This window comes from Hemitrygon akajei, chromosome 11, assembly GCF_048418815.1.
Source record: "Hemitrygon akajei chromosome 11, sHemAka1.3, whole genome shotgun sequence".
Classification (NCBI taxonomy): Eukaryota; Metazoa; Chordata; class Chondrichthyes; order Myliobatiformes; family Dasyatidae; genus Hemitrygon; species Hemitrygon akajei.
Genome location: NC_133134.1, coordinates 14,868,915 through 14,890,989, shown reverse-complemented (window position 1 = coordinate 14,890,989; position 22,075 = coordinate 14,868,915). Strand labels below are relative to the sequence as shown.

General features: G+C 41.6%; 2 protein-coding genes across 6 annotated transcripts in view; one reads left to right on the top strand and one right to left on the bottom strand.

The window, feature by feature from the left end:
* The window catches only part of parn (poly(A)-specific ribonuclease (deadenylation nuclease)), a 165,259-nt gene extending 157,254 nt beyond the window's left edge, over nt 1-8,005 (bottom strand). For both annotated transcript variants that reach the window (XM_073060256.1, XM_073060257.1), the window contains exons 1-4: nt 7,891-8,005; nt 3,186-3,263; nt 1,354-1,433; nt 94-161 (exon numbers count right to left, since the gene is read on the bottom strand). In XM_073060256.1, coding sequence (XP_072916357.1) covers nt 94-161; nt 1,354-1,433; nt 3,186-3,263; nt 7,891-7,909 — 245 coding nt within the window. In that variant the 5' untranslated portion in view covers nt 7,910-8,005. The remainder of the gene's footprint in view (nt 1-93; nt 162-1,353; nt 1,434-3,185; nt 3,264-7,890) is intronic.
* LOC140735335 (bifunctional apoptosis regulator-like) overlaps nt 7,140-22,075 on the top strand; it is a 41,182-nt gene continuing 26,246 nt past the window's right edge. Inside the window, exons 1-2 of one of the 4 annotated variants that reach the window (XM_073060263.1) lie at nt 7,400-7,415; nt 21,278-21,423. The gene's annotated coding sequence lies outside the window, so the exon portion shown is untranslated. Of the gene's footprint in view, nt 7,416-14,956; nt 15,094-21,277; nt 21,424-22,075 lie in introns of those variants that run through there. The other 3 variants (XM_073060262.1, XM_073060264.1, XM_073060261.1) reach the window with 3 other exon arrangements.

The following is a 22,075-nucleotide window of genomic DNA, read 5'->3' as shown; positions in this document are numbered from 1 at the left end:
ACGCCAACATTACAATGCAATTCGAGAAAGGCAAGATTATTGACAGAAAGTTAATTTTCATTAGAATTGAAGATGTATGTGAAATAAACAAACCTGCTCTCTGCAGAGTCATACTTAAATGTGCAAAGGCCAAACTGAAACAGCAGGAAGTCCATGGAATGCTGTAGAAAGATGAGCAGAGAAAAGTAGCAGTGCATGTTATAGGGACAATTTTTAGGATAACAAATTGAAGTTTGCCAATTTAGGTATTAGGGTTAATACCCTAATTTCTTCCACACTACCCCCTACATTTACATCTTCCACTCAGATCTTCAATAACCTGCTATCAACAGAGTCCTCTGTCTCATTCTCCAAGGCCCATCTCAATAAATTCCTCAGCAAACATAACTCTGAGCTCTTCTTCAGCAACACACATTTAAAAAATGACCTGTGTGTTCACTTATGCACAGTAGCGTTGTAATTAGAACAACACTTTACAGTACCAGCAGCCCTGGTACAATTACCGCCACTGCCTGCAAGGAGTTTGCATGTTCTCTCTGTGATCGTGTGGGCTTCCTCCAGGTGCTCCGGTTTCCCCTCACAGTCCAAAAATGTAGTAGTTGGTCAACTAATTGGTCATTATAAATTGTTCTATGATTAGGCTAGGATTAATTCTGTGGATTGCAGGGTGGCATGACTCAAAGAGCAGCACTGTATGTCAATAAATAAACAAATAGCTTGTAGAATTTGCAGTTTAGGTTCCAAAGCAAAATTAGAGTGACACACAAAAGGCTGGAGGACCTCAGCAAGCCACACGGCATCAGACAGACAGACAGACATCACCGGGTGGAATGAACAGTCAACATTTTGGACTCAGACCCTTCAACAGAATTTGTTGAAAGATCAGGTCTGGTGAAGGCCTGGGCCCAAAACATTGACTGCCTTGCGGAGTTTCTCTGGCATTTTGTGTTCGTTGCTCAGGTTTCCAGCATCAGTAGAATCACCTGAGTTTATCATGTGAATTAGGCTGTGCAGATATATACAAGTGTCAAAGAGCCTCCTTCAGTATAATTTATAGACATTACAAGTCATCTCAGTGTCCTGGCCAATAACTTAATAAACATCACCAGAAATAGTTTAGTACTTCATTATCACGTTGCTGAATGTGGGAAGTTTTAAATGCAAATTGACCATCACATTTCCTACAAATTGGCTATGCTTTAGGAGCTCATAATGTACTTCTAAAGTTATCTGCCAAGATTAGATGAGGCAGTGGATGCATCTTGAATGTAAAGTTTGACTCAAACAACTCTTAATAGGTGAACTGCAAAAAGGGGAGGCAGACGAGAGGGAGCAAGATGGTTCCCTATTCACCTTTTTCAGCTTCTGGTATCTTTCTTCGGGCGTGTCCAAGCCATTTGTTAGGGTGCTGACTGAAGGTCCATCACTTATCCCTACACACAAAAGAAGACACAGCAGTTTTCAATAACTACAATAGCCATCATTGTACATGCATATACGTGTACTTTAAAAAATCCCATGATCTTTCCCCTTCATAAAGTCATGTTCTACATTAGGATACATGCTAAAATACAGCAATGATTTGTACAAAAACTAAACCAGAATTTGACACATGATCCTGAGCAGACAACTGAAACCGTTTTGTAATTGTTCACAACCCAGTTTACAGGCCCTTGATTGCAGATATTACCAAAGTGTCCAGAATTTCTCCTCGGCATTTACATTGAACGCAGATCCACCCCTATCCCACTCCTCTGACCCGTGACCCAGGTGAATCCCAGATTCATTTCCTAAGCTTAAGCATGTAACAGCAGTGTATTGCAAAGCCGGTGCACACTGTAACCAGGGAGAATCAGTGGTGGAAGTAACGTACGAGTAGCAAGTCAGATGCAGGGCTAAGTCAAGAAAACAAAGCAAGAGCTCTGCGACAAAGTCTTACCTAGACAACTGAGTGGGTAACTGAGCAAACACAGGATGATGAGTTAAGTTTGTCTTCAAATACACTGGGGAAACAGGCTACACAGATCTCACAACAGTCAAATCAAAGAGTTACAAAAGGCATGGGTGACCATATTAGCAAATGAAGCGAGGAGGGGTAGCAAAAGTAGTCTTGTTTGTGTGAAGAGTCTAGTTTTTCAATGATTCTGATGTATTTCTTTGTCTGCCACTGTCTGTATGGAGTTTGTACGTTCTTCCTGTGACCGTGGGGGTTTCCTCCCACTGTCCAAAGATGTACTAGGTTTCTAGGTTAATTGGTCATTGTACATTTTCTGGTGGCTATGGTCAAATTGAGGGTTGTTGGGCAGCAAGGCTCAAAGAGCCAGAAGGACCCGTATCACAATAAATAAAATAAAATAAACACTGCAAATGGGTTCAGGAAAATTAATCTCAGGGAAGTGTATGGTGTCATATTCATACTTTGATATAAATTTACTTTGGACTTTGAATGATTCTGAGGTGAAAAAAGCAAGAGGGAATATATGGTCAGCAGCTGTATCAGAGTCAGATGTGACAGCAAAGATATCAGATGACAGAGTTCGTGGCAGGAGTTGAAATAAATGGTTATGGTCTTCCAGTTTCATCTGGAAGAAATGTTTTGCTCATCCTGTACTCGCTGTCAAATAAGGATAAAGATGGTGAAGGGTAAGAGGCGATGGTGAAGTGGAGCTGGATATCACTTGGGTACATTTGGAAAATTACATTAGGTTTTCAAATGATGACAACTGACAGACAAAATGGGGGCTCGGGCAAGGTTAAACCTTGGTGAACAAAGCAATGGTGTAACATTGGGAAGAAAGTAGGAAGAGTGCTCCATATCTTTCCTCCAATCTTTACCTCCTTAGAAGTGGCTGTTGGCTACAAGTACATTATGAGGAATGATAGTTTCCTGATGACTCAGCAGCAATGGAATGAAATGGCAAGAAGGCAGGTTTATGGGGTTGAGTGGGATCTGGGATCATCCACGATGGAATAGCAGGGCAAACTCGATGGGCTGAATGGCCTAATTCTGCGCCAATGTCTTATGGTCTTAGAACAGAAATTGGACTTTTTGTTACAGGCATCCAAGGTGCCCATCTACCCAATAATCCTATTTTCCAACCTTAAGCCCATTCCCTCAATGCCTTTCCTGTTCAAGCATACTGACGGCTTCAATTTGACATCAGAAAAATGATGTGAACAAGTACCTGAAAATTCCCCATCAATTGCCAGGAAATCCGCTTCTTCAATGGCTTCATATATTAGGCTTAGGCGCTCTTTAAAATCTAGCAAAAATAATGACAAATGAATAGCATTACATTGTATTTGCAGCATAGAAGCCAGATAACCTATCTAGTCAGTCACCTTTTCATTACAACTTCAGTGTCAACTACCCTCAATTCCTTTTCCAGATGCAAAACCACTTTAAAAACTACCTACTCAGATACATTTTCACATTTAGAGTTAACAGATCCTCAATTTATTTTTCAGATGCAATGCACTATTCTGTAATAATCAAGATGACAGAACACCCAAGAAGAGTTTTTATAAATTCTATCCCATATTTTACTTGAACATATAAAAAGTGAAAAAAAATCCAAAAGCCATTATTTTTATTCTCCAAAGTACAATTAAAAACACTGCTGGTACTATTTTCAAAGTCATCAGTATTTATTATGTTAGATGGAATTATGTACAATTCTTAATAGCTTAATCAGAATTTAGACCATAAGATGTAGGAGCAGAAGTAGGCCATTTGGCCCATCGAGTCTGCTTCACTATATCATGGGTGATTCATTACACTTTCAGCCCCAGTCTCCTGCTTTCTCTCCATATCCCTTCATGCCCTGACTAATCAAGAATGTATTAATGTCTGCCTTAAATATACCCAATGACTTGGCCTCCAAAGCCACCTGTGGCCACACTGTGGCTAAAAAAAAATTCCTCATCTCCATTCTAAATGTTCATCCCTCTATTCTGAGGCTATGTTCTCTGGTCTCATTCTCCCTCATCATAGGAACTATCCTCTCCACATCCACTATCAATGCCTTTCAACATTCCAATGTTTCAATGAGATCCCCCCTCATCCTTCTGAATTCCAGTGAGAACAGGCCTAGAGCCTCATACGATAACTTTTTCATTCCCGGAAACACTTGAGACCTTCCTCTGAACCCTCTCCAATGTCAACATGTTCTTTCTTAGACAAGGGGCACAAAACCACTTACATATTCCAAGCAAGGCCTTACCAGTGCCTTAAAAAGCTTCAACATTACATCCTTGCTTTTATATTCTAGTCCTCTTGAAATGAACATCAACATCGCATTTGCCCTCCTCATTGTTGACTCAATCTGCAAATTAACTTTTAGGAAATTCTGCATGAGGACTCTCAAGTCCTTCTGCATTTAAGATTTTGAATGTTTTCACCATTTAGAAAACAGACAATGCTTTTATTCCTTCTACCAATGTGCATGACCATTCACTTCACAACACTGTATTCCATCTGCCCACTCTCCGAATCTGTCCAAGTCCTTCTGCAGACTCTGTTTCTTCAACACTACCTGCCCTTCCACCCATCTTCATACCATTCGCAAACTTGGCTACAAGGTAATCAATTCCTTCATCCAAATCATTGGTCTATAACGTAAAAAAAAACTAGTCCCAACACAGACCACTGTGGAACATCACTAGTCACCGGCAGCCAACCAGAAAAGGCTCCCTTTGACATATGTGCCTGATGCACTACCTTGAACTGTATCAAGGAATGACAGGCACAAATAGATGAAGTATTTACCAAACGAAAAATTTTACTCCACTGATCATCTGAAAGTAACTCTTGAAATTCCAATTCCCAAGCACTTTCAATTTTATCGTTAGATATCATTCATAAATTCAATAACCATTTATAAATTGTAGCTATCAGTCCTTCTTGAAGTGGTTTAACCTGAAAAAGGGTATCTATCATATTAGGTGGATAAGCAGAGGGGTAATTTGGAAGCAAAATATGTAAAAAATTCCTCATTTGTACATATCCAAAAAAGTGTGCATTAATCATATTTATCCAATAACTGAGTGAAAGACATATGTCACAAATGTCAAAGGATAAATTAGCCAGCATTTTTCCCCAATGTCAATCCTAGTTACAATAGATGTAATATTGAGGAGGCCACTTTAACTCACATGTTTTGGTGTGCGTAAAGATGGACAATTTTTGGAAAGATGTCTTTAAAACTTTTTCAAAAGTCTTGGATCTAGACTTACAACCAAATTTACTCTCAGCAATTTTTGTGATTATTCCATCGGAAGCAGGATATATTCCCGTTTCTGCTCAGTGGATGATAGCCTTTTCAGCTTTATTGGTTAGGAGAGCCATTTTACTTAAATGGAAGGACTCTAACCCACCTACTGTTTTTTACTGGCTTTCCTCCATCATGTCCTGTTTAAGCTTAGAAAAAGTAAGTCAGACATTTGATACATCCTTTAAATTTGAAGAAATCTGGTGACCTTTTATTCAATATTTTCATATGGTTTGATTTATTGATTTTTGTACTGACTCTCTTCCAGTTATTTTTTTGAAGTTTTTGGATTTGATCAGAAAGTCTTTCTTTTCTTGGTTTTACTCTCAGGCTGGACTGCCCAGTCCTTTTTTCCCCTTTTTTGTTTTTGTTTGTAGAGAATAGTCTTTTTTTTCTTTTTATGAATTGATAAGAGGAGAATTAATTATCTTTATCCTTATTATACAATCTATATCAGATTAATACTATGTATGATTTTGATAATGTTTATTTCACCTTCTGTATGTATTGTTATTGATATATGAGATAATTCTCCTCTTGCTTGAATATATGCTCTTTTTAAAATCAATAAAAAGATTGATAAAGAAAGAAAAGGCTCTCTTTATTTCCACTCTTTGCCTTCAGCCGATTAGCTTTATCCATGCTAGTATCTTTCCTGGAATGCCATCGAGTCTTAACTTGTTAAGCAGCATGTACAGTTAATTTAAATCAGAAAGAACAAGAAAACTACTAATGCAGGGCAGAAAGAATATTATAAGCATGGATGATAATAAATGCCAAATTAATTTTCTGTCATCTTGGTTTTAACAATTTAAATAAAGCAGAGCCCTGAAAACTAATTTATTTTTACTAAATGGCAAGAATTAGATATTGCTGTTTTTTAAGACATGCTGAGGATAACTAACCTTGAAATATCCATGTATATCCCACTTGCCCGTTTTTACCATAATGTTAGTTTTCAGGAAGTTAGAACATTAGGAAGTTTTTGACAAGAACAGGCCATTCAGCCCAAAAAAGCTTGCCAAATTCCTATTCACATAGTGTGTTGAAATAACTATTGAGTTTAGATTTGAAAGTCTGTAAGGTACTACTCTCAACTACACAACTAGGTAGTTTGTTCCATGTGTCCACAACTCACTGTGTAATGAACTGCTTCCTGATATTGTTCAATATTAAGACATTACTGGACGTCTGAGCATCCTGCCTGTTCTCTCATGCAGGGCCTGATGCTATTTACTTCTATCTTGCACCTAGTCTTATTTCTTCTTGCTTAAAAGTTTCTTTGCAAATATGAATCTGAACATAGGATAACCACAGTGAAGGAGAAACAAAATCTATTCATAAAACCTAGCTGCACCAGCTTAGGCTGTAATAAAACCAAAAAAAAACCTGTTAAATCACCCAAAATATTTTAGTTATGATTACTGAATCAATAAAACTCAATTCAGTAAGATTAAGATTTCAGGGAAGCACAATTCCAGTGAAATTCTGGGTAAGAGTGCTAGTCAAAAGCTCAGTTAATTATCACATGCACAATTATACTTAAATATCGATGCAATAAAAAAATGTAGCGACATCACAGGTACACGATATTCATATTACATAAACAGCACACAACACGAAAGAGCACAATTAAAACAAAAATGTCCACTGCAGTGCAATGTGTACAGTATTGCTTTACTTAGGCAACAGTATATTACACTTTAATATTTCAAAAAGCAATGACTGAAACAGCTCATTGGTGAAGCACATTATGAAGGGAGGGGACGGTTGACCAGATCACCAGTTAGAGGGAGGAAGCTTTAAATCTGGAATAACAAACTAACTGCTGGAGGAACTCAGTGGGTCGAGCAGCATCTGCGAGGTGGGGGAGAGAGAAGAAAACTGTGGACAGATCGGGCCGAACCCACGCATCAGGAGTCGTGCTGAGACACGATGGAGACCTCTGTAAGTGGAAATCTGAATAGCGGCTGAGTTCCTTCAGCATTTTGTGTTGTGTTACTCGGAGCTCGTGCTTGAAACCTGCTTTAAGACAGCGGGAGTCTCGTGTAACGGGAAAGCTTCAGTGCAACCTGAAGGGACCCATGATGGTGGTGACATTTAACGAAGGAATGCCATGCTCTTGCACAACGTGGTGCCAAGAAGGTTTGCCTGGGGAACAAGAGGGGTGTGTTACTGGTGCCCGAGGAGAGGGGACGACCAGTGCCAGGAGGGTTTGACCAGTGCACTGGAAGGGAGAGATAACTGGGTCCTCTGAGGGTTTTACTGGTACCCGAGGACGGGAGAGGGGAGCGACCGATGCCATGAAGGTTTCACAGGTGCCCGAGGAATGGGGTGAGGGGGGAAGACCGGTACCTGAGGAGAAGGAAGAGGGAAGGTGGGAGTGACCGGTGCCCGAGGAATGGGGTGAGGGGGGAAGACCGGTACCCGAGGAGAAGGAAGAGGGAAGGTGGGAGTGACCGGTGCCCGAGGATAGAGAGGGTCCAATGGCCGGGGTACCGCAGGGTTTCGGTTCCCCTGGGCGCCGAGGCCTGCGGATGGGTTCCGTGATCTTCTCCATTCCCACCGCCGGTCTCGCCGTCGCCTCAGGGCCTCAGCGCCGGCACTCTCTCGCACTTACTCTGCCGGGTGATCTCCATGGCCGCGGTAGAAAATAAAACCGCCCCGGTAGCCCAAGCACAGGAACAGCGCCAGCCACCTTCGCACCTTGCCCTTTCACCTTCGTCTCTGTCGTCACTTCCGGCGAACACAACAACCACGTGGTCGCTGTCACTTTGATGAAATGTCTCTGGTTCTTTCCACCCCTTCAAATGCTGTTGGTCTGCTAAACATTTGCAGCAATTTTAAACTTATAACCCTTTGTGTCAGAGCTGATAATACCGACAGCTGGATCAAGTTCAAGTTTAATTGTCATTCAACCATACTCAGGAATGCAGCCAGACAAAACAGTGTTTCCTTGGGGCCAAGGTTCAGTGCACAGTACATAATAGCACATAAAATTCAGAAAACATACATACACATTTTCAGAAGGCCTTTGACAAGGTGCCACACATGAGGCTGCTAAACAAGGTAAGAGCCCATGGAATTACGGGAAAGTTACATATGTGGATAGAGCGTTGGTTGATTGGGAATAAAGAGATCCCATTCTGGTTGGCTGCCGGTTACCAGTGGTGTTCCACAGGGGTCTGTGTTGGGGCCGCTTCTTTTTATGTTGTATATCAACGATTTGGATTATGGAATAGTTGGCTTTGTGGCTAAGTTTGCTGATGATACAAAGTTAGGTGGAGGGGCCGGTAGTGTTGAGGAAACAGAGAGTCTGCAGAGAGACTTGGATAGATTGGGGGAATGGGCAAAGAAGTGGCAAATGAATTACAATGTCGGAAAAGGTGTGGTCATGCACTTTGGTAGAAGAAATAAATGGGCAGACTATTATTTAAATGGGGAGAGAATTCAAAGTTCTGAGATGCAACAGGACTTGGCAGTCCTTGTGCAGGATACCCTGAAGGCTAACCTCCACGTTGAGTCGTGGTGAAGAAGGCAAATGCAATGTTGGCATTCATTTCTAGAGGAATAGAGTATAGGAGCAGGGATGTGATGTTGAGGCTCTATAAGGCACTGGTAAGACCTCACTTGGAATACTGTGTGCAGTTTTGGGCTCCTTATTTAAGAAAGGATGTGCTGACATTGGAGAGGGTTCAGAGAAGATTCACTGGAATGATTCCAGGAATGAGAGGGTTAACATATGAGGAACGTTTGACTGCTCTTGGACTGTACTCCTTGGAGTTTAGAAGAATGAGGGGGGACCTCATAGAAACATTTCGAATGTTGAAAGGCATGGACAGAGTGGATGTGGCAAAGTTGTTTCCCATGGTGAGGGAGTCTAGTATGAGTGGACATGACTTGAGGATTGCAGGGCTCCCATTCAGAACAGAGATGTGAAAATATTTTTTTTAGCCAGAGGGTGGTGAATCTGTGGAATTTGTTGCCACGGGTGGCAGTGGAGGCCAAGTCATTGGGTGTATTTAAGGCAGAGATTGATAGGTATCTGAGTAGTCAGGGCATCAAAGGTAATGGTGAGAAGGCGGGGGAATGGGACTATAGGGGAGATTGGATCAGCTCATGATGAAACGGCGGAACAGACTCGATGGGCCAAATGGCCGACTTTTGCTCCTTTGTCTTATGGTCATATACAAAAACATTTAAAAAAATATTTAGCACAAGACCCTAAGTGTCATGACCTACAGATCTATGGTGCATGGACATTATACATTGCATTGTGCTGCTGCCCCAAAACAACAAATTTCATGATACGTGCCAGTGATATTAAACTTGATTCTGATTCTGCTTTCCTCTTACCGCTTCTCTTGTGGCTCAGCCTCCCAAGTCCAGGCAACATCCTGTTAAAGCTTTTTACTGAACTCTCTAAATTAATGAGATCTTTCCTATAACAGGGTCACCAAACTGTACACAACATATTCTGAAAATACGTTGGAGATTTCTCAGCAACTTGATGCAGCCAAATGATGTCCTTGATGAATGTGACCTTGACTTGATTCTACAGTCGCCTTTTAGCCCAGCCTTGCTGTCATTTCTGACTGACAAGACATAGTTCTTAAACAAGAGAAAATATGCTGGAAAGACATAGTTCTTACTGTGTGTCAACTTCAAGAGCAATGAACAAAATACACTCGGTGGCCACTGTGTTAGGTGCATCTGTATACGTACTTGCTCTTTAATGTAAATATCTAATCAGCCAATCATGTGGCAGCAACTCAATGCATAAAGGCATGCAGACATGGTCAAGAGGTTCAGTTGTTGTTCAGACCAAACATCAGAATGGGGAAGAAATGTGATCTAAGTGACTTTGACCATGGAATTATTGTTGGTGACAGATGGGGTGCTTTCAGTATCTCAGAAAATGTTGATCTCCTGGGATTTTCATGTACAGTGGTCTCTAGAATAGTGCAAAGTAATAAAAGAAAACAGTGGCAGTTTTGTGGGCAAGAGATATCAGAGGAGAATGGTCAGGCTGGTTCAAGCTGACTGGAAGGCAACAGTAACTCAAATAACCATGTCTTACAACAGTGGTGTGCAGAAGAACATCTCTGAACACACAAGATATCAAACCTCGAAGTGGATGGGCTACAACAGCGGAAGGCCATACACATGCACTTAGTGGCCATTTTATTAGGTACAGGAGGTAACTAATAAAGTGGCCACTGAATGTATACATAAATATCTTTTTACAACTTTGCTAAAGCTCTTGACTCTGTTAACTGGAACACACTCCTCAAATTCAGCTGACTACAGAAGTAAACATCCATCCTTGGATTATTCATGATCGCATGCAAGACATGGACCAGGACCATAACAGAGTCAATCTCAGTGTAGCTGAGGGTTTAACATTTTCAATCCATTTCCCCATGATGCTGCACTTCACATCTGACTCCCTCAGCATGCAATTTCATATTTAAGTCTTTGGAAGGGCATCTTCGGAAAGAGCTGCAGAAAGTTGGAAATTACCAGTTCCATCATGGGCCCCAGCCTCCCCAGCATCCAGGACATCTTCAAAAGGTGGCATCCATTATTAAGGACCTCTGTCATGCCCTCTTCTCATTACTGCCATCAAAGAGTAGGTACAGGAGCCTGAAGACACACACTCAACATCCAAGAGTCTCCTAAATGCCTCTATTGCAGTGATTGCCAATGGAAGTGGTTACCTGTGCTAAGGGGGGTACTCAAGATTCTTTGGAGGTGCGGTAAACAGCATCCTAACTTGAGGCACGAGACCTGACCAACCATTAGTAGAGCAGACACTTCCAAAAAAAAGGATGAGGCACTGGAACACAGGAAGAACCATAGCTCTGCAGGCAGTGAGCACTCATTGTCACAATGCACCTGAAACTCGGCAATCTCATCCGACTTTACCAACCAAACAGACATTATTGGGGATGCATAAATTAGCAACCAGGGTGTCCAACAGTTTCCCTTGACTCGCGGCACAGAATGAGTTCATGTAAGTCAAATACACCCTCTCAACTTTCTCTACAGATATACGGGAAACAGGTTACACCATGATACAGCGCTGACCAGAACCAAATGGTGAAATAGATCCAATTAGTGAACCCGCTGACCCCAATGATTCCTCTTGAGGTGTTCAAAGTGACCTTGGCTTCATATGTGTGGTCAAGAATTGGTCAATCATGCTAACTTCTCTAGTGCCTTTAACACCATCCAGCCCAAGATCTTAAAGCACAAACTAACGGAGATGGGAGTAGACTCTCACATGGTGGATTGGATAGTGGACTACTTGACAGATAGACCTCAGTATGTGCGGTTGGGAGACTGTAGGTCTGACACGGTGGTCAGCAGCACAGGAGCGCCACAGGGAACCGTACTCTCTCCGGTCCTGTTCACCCTGTACACATCAGACTTCCAATATAACTCGGAGTCCTGCCATGTGCAGAAGTTCGCTGATGACACGGCCATAGTGGGGTGTGTCAGGAATGGACAGGAGGAGGAGTATAGGAAACTGATACAGGACTTTGTGATATGGTGCAACTCAAACTACCTGCGTCTCAATGTCACCAAGACCAAGGAGATGGTGGTGGACTTTAGGAGATCTAGGCCTCATATGGAGCCAGTGATCATTAATGGAGAATGTGTGGAGCAGGTTAAGACCTACAAGTATCTGGGAGTACAGTTAGACGAGAAGCTAGACTGGACTGCCAACACAGATGCCTTGTGCAGGAAGGCACAGAGTGGACTGTACTTCCTTAGAAGGTTGGCGTCATTCAATGTCTGCAGTGAGATGCTGAAGATGTTCTATAGGTCAGTTGTTGAGAGCGCCCTCTTCTTTGTGGTGGCGTGTTGGGGAGGAAGCATTAAGAAGAAGGACGCCTCACGTCTTAATAAGCTGGTAAGGAAGGCGGGCTCTGTCGTGGGCAAAGTACTGGAGAGTTTAACATCGGTAGCTGAGCGAAGGGCGCTGAGTAGGTTACGGTCAATTATGGAAAACCCTGAACATCCTCTACATAGCACCATCCAGAGACAGAGAAGCAGTTTCAGCGACAGGTTACTGTCGATGCAATGCTCCTCAGACAGGATGAAGAGGTCAATACTCCCCAATGCCATTAGGCTTTACAATTCAACTGCCAGGACTTAAGAACTTTTTTTAAAGCTATTATTAATGCTTTTTGAGTTAGTGATTTAGATGCATATCATATTATTACTGAGTTAAGTATTGTATGTAATGAGTTTTTGCTACAACAAGTGTATGGGACATTGGAAAAAAATGTTGAATTTCCCCATGGGGATGAATAAAGTATCTATCTATCTATCTATCTAACTGGAATAGTGTAAAGGTTAACACAAAGTACACTGCAGATGATGTGGTCAAATCAAGACGTACAAACAAGCTGGATGAACTCAGCAGGTCCTGTCAGGACACAGTCCTGACGAAGGGTCTCGGCCCGAAACGTTGACTGCTCATTTCAACGGATGCAGCCCGACCTGCTGAGTTCATCCAGCTTGTTTGTACGTCTTGATAGTGTAAAGGTTGCTTGCTGAACACCAGCTCTATCCCGACTAACGTTCAGATTCCAATCTGAATCCTTGTTAATGTAGTTTTCGCTGTTGTGATCATCTTCATCTTCGCCTTGCCGTTCCTTTGCGTGCTGCTACCAACGTTCCATCCGTGTCAACTCGACTCGCTGCCGTCGTCAACATCTGATAGGCATTCCCAGTTTGTGTCAAATTTTTATTTTAATTTAGCTCTGTTAATGATGGATAAATAAATACTGCATGGTCTCTTTGCGCCTGATGGTGGTGAACCCTTGAATTCTAATCCTGCGAAGAAACAGATACTACAGAAAATGCGTCAATACAATGTTACATACCTGCAGTTTTATTCTGTTTCCATCAGATCAGTGACACCCCATGTGTCTTATTTGTAATATTGTACTGTCTAATGAAACCATCAAGATTACAGGAACACTTCCATAAAAGGCACCCTGAAAAGGTTGCTTATGGTATTACTCAATTCCAGAAGATGAAACATTTGAAAAATTTTGCACACTGGAGTCATTTACCAAGAAAGCTAAAAAATCTCATTGCTTCTAATACAATTTCCAAAATGATAGCAAAGTGTGGAAAATCTCATACAATTGGTGAAAGATTAACAATCCTTGCTGTATCAGAAGTGCTCACCATTGTTCTCGAAATGGAGGCCAGTATTTTAAAATCAATTCCTCTATGTAATAACTCTATAGCTGGTCATATTGATGAAATGAGTGAAGACACTGAGTATCGACTATTCACAGAGCTACAAAAAACAGAATTTGGGATACAACTGGATGAGTCAATTGTACAAGACAATGAGGCATTGTTAATGGCATGTGTATGATTTATCAAAAATGGGAAAGTTTACGAAGGGATTCTCTTTTGTAAGAAGTTAAAAACAAATATCAACAGAGAATCAATCTACAATGAGCTCAAAATAGATAGATAGATAGATAGATAGATACTTTATTCATCACCATGGGGAAATTCAACATTTTTTCCAATGTCCCATACACTTGTTGTAGCAAAAACTCATTACATACAATACTTAACTCAGTAATAATATGATATGCATCTAAATCACTAACTCAAAAAGCATTAATAATAGCTTTAAAAAAGTTCTTAAGTCCTGGCAGTTGAATTGTAAAGCCTAATGGCATTGGGGAGTATTGACCTCTTCATCCTGTCTGAGGAGCATTGCATCGACAGTAACCTGTCGCTGAAACTGCTTCTCTGTCTCTGGATGGTGCTATGTAGAGGATGTTCAAAATATATATTGAGAATAAAAATATTCCAATTAGGAACATGATTTCTTGTGCAACAGATGGAGCACCATATATGACAGGTCACCATGCTGATTTAGTGGCATTTATGAAAAAGAAATACCAAATCAACTTGCAATCCATTGTGTAATTCATCATCACAGCCAAATAATCCTCAGCCAGCAACTTTTTTCAGGCATGACTCTTGTGATATCCGCTATCAACAAAATTAAAGCTCATCCATTAAAAAGCAAAATATTTCACCAGTTATGCCAAGATAACGATGAAGAGTTTGAATGCTTGATTCTTCACACTGAAGTGCATCATGTCAAAAGATGCTGCTTAAAATGTTTCTTTGATTTTTTTTTGACACTGTGGTTGAATTTTTCTCAAAGTCTTATTAAGGTCCAATGTATCGCTCTCTATCACCACACCTGGTAGCACGCTCCATGCAGCCACCACTCAGTGGGTATGCCTTTTATATATATATATACATACACACACACACTAATCTTTCTTATGCCATGGACCAATACTTTTAAGCAAGGGTCCATTATAAACCTCGCATTAGCCATTTCCACCCTGGGAAAAAAGTTTCTGCATGTCCACTCGATTTATGCCTCTTAACATTTGCAATTGCTTCAACTGATCAGTAGCACAGTCGGGACTAGATTTAAACATTTGAATATGTGACAGTATCGAGGAGGGGTGAATGCTTGGGATTACGTCATTGTGGGAAGCCCATGCCTCTGGTGGAGATCAGCTGTAGTTTATCATTTGATTGACGTGAGTTTAAGGCAGGCCTTGATGTCGACGTGAGCACGGATTGGCCACTGTGCGAGACAACTCACCAATGGGCTGAGTAGTTGACCTGGGAATGACGCGGCACTTTGTTGTCAGGAGACTTCTTTCGACCAAATGGTAATGGCGTCCGGGCACACGTATTGGGGACTATGAAGTGGAGCGAGCAGTGAGGTGACGAAGGGAATTTATCTGGAAAGGTATTTATGCATTAAAGTGTAAGAGATTGCCGGTGGCCGGGAAAGCTTGTGCCAACCCTCGGGGGGCGGGATTGGCCTCTGTCGTCCACATTATCTCAGGACCACCTCCTTAAAAATTCCAATGCAGAGAGTAGTTCCGGTCTGATATTCAAAGGGAAATATTTAATACTTTCCTAAACTCCTTAAATCTTGCCTCGCGTACTTAACATCCTCAATCTGTTAGTATATTACTGGATGTAGTGGTTGTTTAAGGTTATGATAAAATGTTTATACAGAAAACCAGGAACACTTCTACCTAGGAGTAATTAGTGAAGATTTATGGCTTGGATTTAGGTATAAAGTTGCTGCAATTATATGGGGTACTGGAGAGACAGGACCTGGAATATTGTGTATTGATAAAAAAATGCATTTACTTATTGGCACAGAGCATTGAAAAGGACTCTGACCCAATTAATAATGCCGACCACAATTTCCATTTAAGTTCTATTTGTCTTCCCTTTCATCCATATCCATCTAAACCCATTTGTTTATTGTCCAAGTACCTTTTTACAGCATTTCTCCTTCGAACGAAGGAGGATGAGAGGTGATTTGATATATGTGTACTGTAAAGGATGATAAGAGGCATAGATCAAGTGGGCAGCCAGAGACTTACCCCCCCCCCCCCCGGTGTAAATGGTTAATATGAGGGGGCTTAGGTGTTTTATAGAAAATATAGGGGGGATGTGAGAGGTATGTTCTTCACACAGAGACTGGTGGGTGTGTGTAACACGCTGCCAGGTGGTGGCAAGGCAGATGCATAAGGCCATTTAAGAAAGTCTTGGATGGAACATGGATGATAGAAAAATGGAGTGTTATGTAGGAGGGAAGAGTTAAATTAGAGGTTTCCAATCTTCTTTATGCCATGGATCAATACCATTAAACAATGGTCTGTGGGGCCCAGGTTGGGAACCCCTGGGTTATATTGATTTTGGGGTAGGTTAAAAAGCTGGCACAACATTGTGGGCCAAGGTGTCTTTATTGTTCTATATTCTAGATGTTGTTAATGTACCTGCCTCAGCTACTTCTTCTGGTCACTCTTTACCTAAAATTATTTTATTTGACGGAGGCAATGACACAAAGATTCACTAGCTGGATTTCCTGGGGTGGGGTGTTTGCCCATGTGGAGCTTTTCAACTTCTTCAACTTTGCCTCCAACTTCCACCCTGCCCTCAAATTGCCTGGTCCATTTCAGACAACTCCCTCCCCTTTCTCAATCTCTCTGCCTCTATCCCTGGAGACAGCTCATCTACTGATGTCTATTATAAACCCATGGACTCTCACAACTACCTGGACTGTACCTCTTCCCGCCCTATTACTTGTAAAAATGCCATCCCCTTCTCACAATTCCTCCATCTCCATCACATCTGCTCTCAGATTGAGGTTCTTCATTCCAGAGTGAAGAAATGCCCTCCTTTTTCAAAGAAAGGGGCTTCCCTTCCTCTACCACCAATGCTGCCCTCAACCGCATCTCTTCCATTTTGCTCAAGTCTGCCCTCGCCCCTCTCTCCTGCCACCCCACTAGGGATTCTTATTGTTCTCACCGACCACCCCATCATCCTCCATGTCCAGATAATTCTCTGTAATTTCCATCATCTCCAGCGGGATCCCACCACCAAGCACATCTCCCCTCACCCCCCCCCCCCCCCCCCACTTTCTGTTCTCCGCAGGGATCGCTTCCTACGCAACTCCCCTGTCCATTTGTCCCTCCCTACTGATCTCCCTCCTGGCACTTATCCTTGCAAGGGGAACAACTGCTACACCTGCCCCTTCACCATATTCCTCACTACCATTTAGGGCCCTAAACAGTCCTTCCAAGTGAGGCAACATATATTGGTGAGACCCGACGTAGATTGGGAGACCACTTCGCCAAGCACTTACACACTGTCTGCCAGAAGAAGTGGGATCTCCCAGTGGCCACCTATTTTAATTCCACTTCCCATTCCTATTCCGATCTGTCAATCCATGGCCTCCTCTTCTGTTATGATGAGGCCACACTCAAGTTAGAGGAACAACACCTTATTCTGTCTGGGTAGCCTCCAACCTGATGGCATGGACATCGATTTCCCGAATTCCTCCCCCACCCAACTCTCCCCCCCCCCCCCCCCATTCCCTGTGCGCTTTCCCTCTCTCACTTTATTTCCTTGCCTGTCCATCGGCTCCCTCTGGTGCTCCTCCCTGCTTTTCTTTCTTCCGTGGCCTTCTGTCCTCTCTTATTAGACTCCCCCCTTCTCCAGTTCTGTATCTCTTTCACCAATCAACTTCCCAGCTCTTTCCAACCCCTCCCCCTCTCGGTTTCACCTGTCACCGTGTGTTTCTCCCTCTCCTTCACCCACCTTTTAAATCTATTCCTCATTTTTTCCTCCAGTCCTGCTGAAGTGTCTCAGCCCAAAACGTAGACTGTACTCTTCTGTATAGATGCTGCCTGGCCTGCTGAGCTTGTCCAGCCTTTTAGGTCTGTTGCTATGTGTTGCTTCTGAATGTTGGTTATTTCACTAATGTTTTGTGCCTTTGATAGTGCTTTTCAATGAACTTTAAATGTGCATAGGGGAATAAATGCAACTTGATTTAGAACCAAAGGTCATGGTCTCAAAATAAAGAATCAACCATTCAGAGAGAAGAAGTTTGTTCACTTTACGGATAATAAGTCTTTGAAGTTCTCTCCTTAAGAGAGCTTTGGAGGCTCATACTCTGAGTATATTTGATATAGAGGCCGAGATATTGAGGGAATTGATTGCAAAGAAGTGATACTGAGGTAAAAGGTCTGCTATGATCTTATTGAATGGCAAAGCAGTGATGGTAAGGTGGAAGTTGACTGGCTTTGATTTCTATTCTACTCCTGTGAGCCAAACAAAAGCTACTTTTTCCAATACTTGTAGGTTATAGGTCAGGTTTTTATTAAATGTGGTGAGAGTCTTTACTTCTCCCATCATTTTGTGCAGTGATTTCTAGACCTCAGCCACCCATTGGTTAAAAATAATTTTCTCATTTTTTTTCCCCTTCCACCCTTTTATCTACTTATGACGGTAATGATGTGTAACTTGCTGCCTGTAGGGCAGTTGGAAATGGTTGAAGCTCATTTTTACCAGGCTTCTCTAGAGATGGGGCTCATTAGCCCCTCGCTAACAGCCACCAGACTCAGACTCCATATATCTAGGGTAGATAGGACTTGGGTCCTGCCAAACCCATGAGTTTGGAATGTCTCCCCGATTTGTGTGAATACTGTGTAACATACTGCTCCCATGTAATCACCCGGTGGCAAGAAATAACAGATCGTACACGACATAAGGTTGGAACTCAAATTTTCCAAAAGCTGTCATGTCCAATGTACTAACGGCGCCAACTCCTATTCACTGATCTTTGTAGAATTCCCCCTCCTGAGCTCCATCGAATTCCACATTCCCACCGGATTGAATCCTACAGCTGGTTCTCTCGAGCTTCTTCACTCTCCATCTCCCACTGAAAAGGAAGCCAACCCACCTCAGTGTCCAACACAAAACCTCTCCCCCAGCATTCTCCAGAACCTTCTCCCAGTTCCACCATCCTGATTAGATGACACAACATTACTAAGCATCCTGTATCTTTAGCAGTAACCCAAACACTACCAGCGGAACACACTGCTTCTATAGAAAACCATTGCATGAAATGCCCTACAACATTAGTAAAATATTTACCAGAGCATTACAGTTGATCAACACATTTAGCTGTTTGAGGGAAAATAACTTTCAGGATTATTGCGAAAAGTGCATGGAAGGACTGAATACTAAAAACTAACATTTTCTCCAAGTTGAATGTCCTTCTATACTTCACAGCCTGACGCGTGGTATGTTATGGTTTTCATGCTGAGGATGTCTATAATTTTATAATACATTGTATAGTATCAATAATTTACACAAATTAAAATATGCAAACATAATGTTTTGAGTTGCGATTGTATAATAATTTATCCATTTAAAAACTACACTTTAGGTGGTTATTAAAAAATAATATGGGATTGTACCACCACACCATTTAATGGCATACCTTTTAAGTTAGTCAAGATTTGGGATGAGTTACATGGTGGTATCATGTGAAATTGCTCGAAGGAAACTTGGACGTGAATGATTATTTAACAAAAGATAAGTTTGTTGGAAATGGATCTTTTGGTATTTCTCATTTACAGTTGACCTTGAAAATAATGGTGATATAAAATTTATTAAATTTGTATTTAACCTATCTCAAAGGACTTATCCACAAACTATGACCACAATTTTATTAATAAGCATAATAGATCTGAATTAATTTGCATCTAGTGCAGAGGTTTGCAACCTGGGGTCCATGGACCCCTTGCTTAATGGTATTGGCCCAGGGCAAAAGAAGGGTTGGGAACCCTTGATCGAGTGCAAAAAAAATGATACTTAACAAAGATAAAAGTCACAATGTATTCTTCGAAATCCCAGAGACCTATCTTCTGAGTAACTGTGGTGCAGATCTCTCCTCCTTACTGTACTGTATTTGTTGGCTGAGGGTTATCTTCCTAGTTGTGTGTTCTTGCTCTCTCTCACCCCTCCCCCTTTGCTTTCACCATTTGACCTTATATTTTAAGGACCAATTTCCTGAGCGTGCTCTCAGAAACAGGTTTATTATCACTGGCAGGTGTTGTGAAATTTGTTAACTTAGCAGCAGCAGTAGTTCAATACAATACATAATATAGAAGAAGAGGGAAAAATATAGTAATAAGTAATCAGTTTACAGTATACGCATATTGAATAGATTAAAATCGTGCAAAAAACAGAAATAATGTATATTGGCAGTGTTCACAGATTCAGTGTCCATTTAGGAAACGGACGGCAGAGGGTAAGAAGCTGTTCTTGAATCGCTGAGTGTGTGCCTTCAGACTTCTGTACCTCCTACCTGATGGTAACAGTGAGAAAAGGGCATGCCCTGGGTGCTGGAGGTCCTTAATAATGGACGCTGCCTTTCTGAGACACCACTCCTTGAAGATGTCCTGGGTACTTTGTAGGCTAGTACCAAAGATGGAGCCGACTAAATTCACAACCCCCTGTAGCTTCTTTTGGTCTTTGCAATAGTCACCACATACCAGACAGTAATGCAGCCTGTCAGAATGCAGAATATAGAAGTTTTTGAGTGTATTTGTTAACATACTAAATCTCTTCAAACTCCTAATGAAGTATTGCCACTGTCTTGCCTTCTTTATAACTGTATCAGTATGTTTCGACGAGGTTAGGTCCTCAGAGATCTTGACACACAGGAACTTGAAACTGCTCACTCTCTATACTTCTGATCCCATTCCTTTTACAAGTTCATTTCACACTAGCCCTAACTAAGGGATTGGACAAGATAGAGGCAGGAAATATGTTCCAGATGCTGGGAGAGTCCAGTACCAGAGGGCATGATTTGAGAATAAAGGGTAGGTCATTTAGGACAGAGTTAAGGAAAAACTTCTTCTCCCAGAGAGTTGTGGGGGTCTGGAATGCCCTGCCTCGGAAGGTAGTGGAGGCCAATTCTCTGGATGCTTTCAAGAAGGAGCTAGATAGGTATCTTATGGATAGGGGAATCAAGGGATATGGGAACAAGGCAGGAACCGGGTATTGATAGGAATTGATCAGCCATGATCTCAAAATAGTGGTGCAGGCTCGAAGGGCCGAATGGTCTACTTCTGCACCTATTGTCTATTGTCTATAACTCTTACAGGTGGAGCCATTCCTTATCATGTTTCTCTATTCTCTTGAAGACTGGCCTACTCCTTGAATGGTTTTGTTATGCCAATAGGCTAGAATTTTATCAGAAATGTTGCTTGCTTTGGCACTGTGTCCCTTCGAATGTTTCAACCCATGCATCCTTTGTTCTTTCTATTTCTTAATCTTTGTCCTGACCCAATTTGTTTCGAGTAGCAATATGTCTGTTGTACCTTCGTAGTGAACTTCAATTACTTATTCTCTCCCAGGATATTTGTCTACTTCCAATATAACACCACAGGTCTAGTCAAACTAGACTTACATGTTCTCAAATTTTAAACGTAGTGCTGTTTCAGGTCAGTCTTTGCCTTTAGCGTTATCTTTGACTTGTATGCCTATCATGCTTTTCATCTGAACCTCGTATCATTTTAATAGTTTATGCAACGTTCCCTCTAATTTTTTTTTTACAGCTGCGCGAACCAATCATTACTCGAGCAGGAAAACTGCGCAGCGCTGTAAATGTTAAGAAAATTCCAGCTGCACAGCAAACAAGGGCTCTGTGTGTGGAAGCATTTCAGTTAATGTGTGGCCACACAGCTTCGAGGGATCAGTGGTTGTATGTTATTTACTTTATAACCTTTTAATTATAGCCTTTTAAAACTTTATAGTCTTTCCATTGCAGCAAAAATCAGACAAATCACAAACACTAAAAATGGTGTGTTCATCTTAACACTTGTCTAGTTGTTTCAGCTACTTCTTGCATTGAGCTGATATCCTGAGCTCTTGTAGATAGCACTGCCAAGTAAAGAATGGCAAGTTTCTGATACTGACCATGAGGTAATAGAAGTATGTTCCTAAATCAGGATGAAGTGTGATTTAGATGGTGTGTAAGAATTTCTCCTGAGTGCCTTTGAAGCTTGTTCTTTTAGATAGTAAAGCTTTGGCTTTGTGTGTTTGTTTAGCAGCCTTGGGGGCTACAGTCCATTTTGTAAAGTATACACTGCAACTATGGTCCACTGCACCAAAGAATATTTGTTCAAGTTCAGATGAGCAAACAAATGTATCCTGGGTGGTGTCAATCTTCTTGAGTCTTTGGAACAATACCAAACCAGGTTTTGGATGCTCCTGATACTCCTGACTTGTGCCTTTGGTGATAGTGGAAATGCTCTGTCTAGGCTTCAGTGGCTGAATCACCTGCTATAGCCCATCTGCTTTTAATGACAGTGTTGTGCAGAAGGTCCAATACATTTGTTGGTTATCTGTGATTA